The 6,588-nt window shown below is 42.8% G+C and overlaps 1 protein-coding gene across 1 annotated transcript; it reads left to right on the forward strand.

Moving 5' to 3' along the window:
* Positions 1–1,160: 1,160 nt before the first annotated feature.
* SOX4 (SRY-box transcription factor 4) lies at positions 1,161–5,447 on the forward strand. Its single transcript, XM_077492267.1, has one exon. It carries the CDS (start codon positions 1,410–1,412, stop codon positions 2,541–2,543), a length of 1,134 nt encoding a protein of 377 aa, XP_077348393.1. The 5' UTR covers positions 1,161–1,409; the 3' UTR covers positions 2,544–5,447.
* The last annotated feature ends 1,141 nt before the right edge of the window (positions 5,448–6,588 follow it).

Below are 6,588 nucleotides of genomic sequence, written 5' to 3' on the forward strand. Positions count from 1 at the left end.
GTATGACCTGTACTGGGGACCAATGCAGGCTGGGCTATACTGACATGATAGGAAGACTAGACACACACATAGACATCTATACATACGTACACCCAGATAGGTGTATACACACATGGAGAGATATACAAAGGTACACTCAGATAGAGAGGTGCATACACACATAGAGAACTATACATAGGTACACCCAGATAAGCAGGTAATTACCGATCTATGAACACAGATACATATATGGGAGGTAAGCAATGTGTACAGATGAGGTGCATGTACACACATATAGATATCTCTTTTGACATATATATACACAAACAAGTCATACACAGAGATATATCTATATACAGACAGATGATGAGAAATACACACACACGTCCACGCAGATCAGTAGGTAAGCACTGTATATAAAGACATGATGAGGTGTATACACACAGAGATTTGTATACATAGGTGTATGTATATATAGACCATGATCTGTACAGTGAATACATGCACATCTATATCATCCATACAGTGAGATTGGTAGGTGAGCACTGTATATGTGTACAGAAGATGAGGTATGTACCCATAGATGTGTGTAGAGATCAGTAGGTAGGTGTGTTTCTATAGATTGGCGATGCTGGTGTAAAGAGTGAAATCGGTAGGTAGGTGTGTTTCTATAGACAGGCGATGCTGGTGTATAGAGTGAGATCAGTAGGTAGGTGTGTGTGTCTATATACAGGCGATGATGATGTATAGAGTGAGATCGGTAGGTAGGTGTGTGTGTCTATATACAGGCGATGATGATGTATAGAGTGAGATCGGTAGGTAGGTGTGTGTGTCTATATACAGGCGATGATGATGTATAGAGTGAGATCGGTAGGTAGGTGTGTATAGAATGAGATCGGTAGGTGAGCACTGTGTATACAGATGATGTACACACACCTATAGATCTATATATATATATTACACACACATCCCTCTTGCTCTCTCTCTCTCCCCCGGCCTCGCAGGAAAGTTTTCTGTGTGTGAATCGGAATGAGGTCAGCTCTGGAGCTTCTCATTGCACGCGGTGATTATTATTGCATCGCGTTCCCAGCCAATGAGGAGCGGGCGGGCGGAGCTTGGCACGAGGGAGCGTTGGAAACAGTCCGGGATTGGCGGAGACGCGCTCGGGGAAGGGATAAAGGGACGCGAGGCGGAATAGAAGCGAGCTGTTAGCAGTGTGAGGAGGCTCAGTGTTGTGCACATACATGCCGTCTATACATAGCAGTGTACACTCAGGACTGCTCCTGGCCGGATCTATATGAACGTTGTCCTCCCGGAGCGGAGCGTTCTGTCTTCTCCTCCCAGCCCTCCTCGTCCTCTCTAATAAAGTCACAGAGACACACCATGGCTGGCCGCGGCCGGAGGGGCCAGTAAAGAGTCCCCGTTGTTGGATGCCCCCAGCACCCTCAGCCAGCATGGTTCAGCAGAGCGGTACCGCCGAGAACACCGAGGCATTACTGGCCGGAGAGAGCTCGGAGTCCGGCGCCGGCCTGGAGCTGGACATGGCTTCATCCCCTACCCCGGGCTCCACCGCCTCCACCGGGGGCAAAGCCGACGACCCGAGCTGGTGTAAGACCCCGAGCGGGCACATCAAGCGGCCGATGAACGCCTTCATGGTGTGGTCTCAGATCGAGCGGAGGAAGATCATGGAGCAATCCCCGGACATGCACAACGCCGAGATCTCCAAGCGGCTGGGGAAGAGATGGAAGCAGCTCAAAGACACGGATAAGATCCCCTTCATCAGGGAGGCCGAGCGGCTGCGCCTCAAGCACATGGCCGACTACCCGGACTACAAGTACCGGCCGCGGAAAAAGGTGAAGGCCGGCGGCGGCGGCGGAGGAGGGGGCAGCGGCGGCGGCTCGAAGGCCGGCGGAGGTGGGGGGGACAAGGGATGCGGGAGCCCGAAGCCCGCGGTGAAGAAGAGCGGAGGAGGAGGTGGGGGGGCCAAGCTGTGCAGCAAGCCCAAGCAGCTTGTGGTCGGGGGGAAAGCGGTGCCTGAGCAGCCTTGTGTCCTGGACCACCATTCCCTATACAAGTCCCGGACTCCCGCCTCCAATAAGAAGGCCAAAGCTCGCCTGTATATCTTCTCGTCACCTATGGCCGTCCCCGCCAGCCCTACACTAAGCACTGAGGCCACAGACCCCCTGAGCCTGTACGAGGACGGAGCCGGCTCCCTCAACACTTCTCCGGGATCACCTCACTCCTCCTCAGCCTCCTCCTCTCCCGCCTCCTCCTCATCCTCCTCCTCCTCCTCAGCCTCCTCCTCGTCTTCTTCCCCGGCCTCCTCCTCGGACGAAGAGCTGGAAGACGAGTTCCTGGAGCTCAACCCCAGCCCCGGCTTCGACAGCATGGCCCTGGGCGGCGGCTTCAGCACCTCGGCCCTGGACAGGGACCTGGACTTTAACCTGGAGGCCGGCTCCGGCTCTCACTTCGACTTCCCGGACTACTGTACCCCGGAGGTGAGCGAGATGATCTCCGGGGATTGGCTGGAGTCCAGCATCTCCAACCTGGTGTTCACCTACTGAGCCCGCCCGGCCGACACTCTCTTGTTATATATAGAATCTAATAGGAGGGGGGTTTCCCGCCTGTCCGCCCGCCGCACAGCACACAGGTCATGGGCTCCTCTGGAGGGACGTGTGCCCGCTCTGCCTCACTCTCCACTACTCCAGCCCGGATAGCTCAGTCGGTAGAGAAACAGACTAAGTAAAGGTGCTTCTCGTGGGTTCGAATCCCTGCTGGGGGGACAGCTGAAAAAAAGAAATTCAGAAGATGTTCCTTATTTTTATTTAAAAAAAAAAAACAGTGAAGAAGGCACTTATGGGGGGCTGCACACAGCGACAAGTTCTCAGAGATGGTGGGGGGGAGAGAGCGCTCATCCCCCCCTTTTTATTTGTTCCAAAAGCAAGTGCAGCTTTTTTTTTACCTTCCAAAAAGGAGAGGAGAAGGAAGGAGCACAAAGAGAAAAAAAACTGTTTTTATTATAAAGGGGGGGGCCAACCAGACCCCCACAGATCACTTTCCTTGGATGCGGGAAGCGTTTTACCTTTTTATTATTTTTTTCTGTAGTCGTTACCAGACTGTAATGGATTTGCACGTTCGGAGAAGGATATGGCAACCCTTTGGGTCACCTAAGTTTTTATTTTTATTGTTTTTTTTTGATCATCCAAGAAAAAAATTGACTTTTTTTCTTAAGGACACTACTTTGGGAAGTAAGACAGCTCTTTTTTTTTTTTTTTTTTTTAACTACACCAAGTTACATATTTATGTGGTACCGGGGGGAGGGGGGGTGGTAAAAATAGGGCGATCGCTCAGAATGGCGGTGGTGTTGGATTCTTTCACTGGTGGGTTAATATAGCATGTTATTCTGTCTTATCTTTTTAAGGTTTCTGTAAAGACTGTTGAACAGTTTTTTTTTTAGTGTTAGGATAATATAAAGCAGATAGATGGCGCTATGTTTGATTCCTAAAGAAAAAAAAAATCACCAGCTTTTTTTTTTTTTTTCATTTTTTTTTTTTTAACTCTTCAAGGATTCAAACGCAACTCAAATCTGTGCTGGAATAAACAAAATAATTCAGGACCAAATTTTTTCTCAGAGTATGTATGTTTATTTACTCAGTAGATGTAAATGAAAAGACTGTTTTTCTTTTTATTTTTTGGGTTCCCTTTCTCATTGGTGATCCATAAAGCCCCCCCCCCCCACTCTTCCCCTTCACCCCTTTTGTAAATGTAATCAGATATCATTTTATATGTGGACATATTTATACAGGCCAAACTTTTTTTTTTTTTTTTTTACCTTTTTATTTTATATATATATATTTTTTTTTAGTAGATCTCCCCATCCCATTTCCCCAAATCCACACCGTTTTTTATGTCTCCTTCACTGAAGGGCTAGAGTTTTAACTTTTAATTTTTTATATTTAAATGTAGACTTTTGACACTTTTAAAAAAAATAAATAAAAAATAAAAAAAAGAGAGAGAAGAGAGATTAAAAACGTTTGATTATTTTCTCAGTGTATTTTTGTAAAAAATATATAAAGGGGGTGTTATAACCGGTGTCAATTGCAGTTCTGACTTTTTTTCCTGGCAAAACTACAAACAGGGAGGCTGGTTGATATCTCAAAAAAAAACAAACAAATAATAATAATAATAAAAAACAAAAAGTGAAACCAGCCTATTTACTCCATGTTTACACACTTCAATCTGCAGGCTTCTTAAAGTCACAGCATCCCTTCCAGCCTAGTGCACTTGCACCTCCAGAGTATTGCTAATACACTGTATGTCGGTTGAAAACAAAAACAACAAAAAAAAAGAAAATCCTCTGTATTAATAATCATGTGTAGTATTTATATAGCTCTTTATATCTGTACTTTTTATTTTTTACTTTATGGTATTGTGCAGCCACCTCCATAGTGGAGTATTGGCAGCACGTTTTGTTGGGCACTGTTAAAACTTCGAGGAGAAGAAAGGAGCAATGTTTATTTGCCTGTTTCCAGTAGGTAAACGCAGGGGTAGAACATTGGGCCACCCGCTTTATTTTTATTTTTTATAATTTTTTTTTATTTTTTTTATTCTAATGCTACGCCAATCTCCTGTATTATCAGATGCTTGCTTTTTGTAGCCCTTTACTGCTGGGGAGCACATATTGTAGACGTCCCTTTTAGCTCCAATGGGTTAACTAAGCTAGTCTGTATTCAGATGCTTTAAAAGCAACCAAGTGCACATTGTAAGCAAAAAAAAAAAAAAAGAAAAGAATAAAAAAAAAAGGGATCCTGTAGCTTTAACTTCTAGACCACATTTTTTGCACTTTTTTATATTACAAAAAAAAAAAAACCGTGCCGTTTTAAACCACTGGACCTATCTAAATGCCGATTTGAGTTCGCGACACTATGTACTGCGTTTTTCATTCTCGTATTTGACTATTTAATCCTTTATACTTGTCGCTAAACTATGATTGTTTTAGTCTCTTTTGGCATGATGATAGCATATGTATTCAGGTTTCTAGCTATTGTGTTTTAAGAAGAAAAAAAAAAAAAAAAAAAAAAAAAGAAAGTGAAAACATCTTTGTACATTTAAGTCTATTATAATAAGAAAAAAAAAAAAAGACAAAAAAAAAAAAAAAAGATTGTGTGTTTATGTATGTATTAAACGACAGGCACTAGAACTTCTGCCGAATGAGGTAGCTTCTGTTTTTAACATAATTTTTTTAAAACGACTTTTTTGTAATCCATCCTGTGCAATATGCCGTATGAAATAATTTTTTTTTTTTTTTTTTTTGTCTTAACCATCAAGCCACAAAACAAAAGATTTGAGGCAATATCTTCATGCCAGCTAACCATGTTTATTTCACTGCCTGTCAGATTGTTGATATACTTCTGTAAATAAACTTTTTTTTAAAAGGAAATAAAATCAGCTGGAACTGAACCCTTAAATTTTGATTGGTTTTTGTCTTTATTATTGTGCATGCATGTGTTTTTTGAGCTGCTGAGTCTTCCTAGTGCTGTGACTGTTGCAGAGGAGGAGCTATGGATTGGAAAGAACAGTATTGGTCCTTGTAGTCAGGGAAAAAAAAAAAAAAAAAAGTATCCAAAATGTTAACAGCGTAGCTCCTATTCTGAACACGTACAGTGAAAGTAGGGAAATAAAATCTTGGCAGGCCATTCCTCCAAGTAATGAGCGACTGTCAGAGCTTGTTCTGCTGTCTAGGAAATTTCGAAGAATTCAGTATACAGAGTGATAGTCGCACAGTTAACATCAGAATGGATGCATAGGAAATAATGGTTTACTTTGGCTTTGCCCATACATTTAGGAATAAGAGGCTCTGTTCTTTATTAATAATTTAACATATTTTTTTTCCAATGTGTATTAGCCACGATAATGGTAAAATACAGAGGTATATGCAAATTATAGCAATTATAAAGTGTATTTCCATGTTTGTATAATTGGGATAGCACCAACTTTATAGTTATTAGCATAACTTAATTAACCCTGCCTTTTCCATGCTGGCATTATCTCCGTTATTCGTTGTAAATTAGATGTGCACCCATTGGGGTTGATTTGCTAAAACTGGAGAGTGCCAAATTTGGTACAGCTGTGCATGGTAGCCAATCGGCTTATAACATCAGCTTGTTCAGTTTCAGTTAGGCTATGACAAAAAAAAAAAAAATTGGAAGCTGATTGGTTTCTATGCAGAGCTGCACCAGATTTTGCATTCTTTAGCTTTAGTAAATAACGCCTCCCTAGTCTTGAGTGGTACATGATGGGGGAGAGTTATTAAAACTGGAGAGTGCAAAACCTGGTGCATCGGTGCATGGTAGCCAATCAGCTTGTTCATTTAAGCCTTGACAAACAAAAACTATAAGCTGATTGGTTTCTATGCAGAGTTGCAACCAGATTTTGCACTCTCCAGCTTTAGTAAATAACGCCCCCTAGTTTTGAGTGGTACATGATCGGGTAGATTTACTAAAACTGGCAAGTGTAAAATCTGGTGCAGCTCTGCATGGTATCCAATCGGCTTCTAACAGCAGCTTGTTCAATTTCAATTAGGCTATGACAAAAAACAAACAAACCTGG

This window comes from Lithobates pipiens, unplaced genomic scaffold, assembly GCF_037356315.1.
Source record: "Lithobates pipiens isolate NorthernLeopardFrog02 unplaced genomic scaffold, aLitPip1_a1.2 Scaffold_19, whole genome shotgun sequence".
Classification (NCBI taxonomy): Eukaryota; Metazoa; Chordata; class Amphibia; order Anura; family Ranidae; genus Lithobates; species Lithobates pipiens.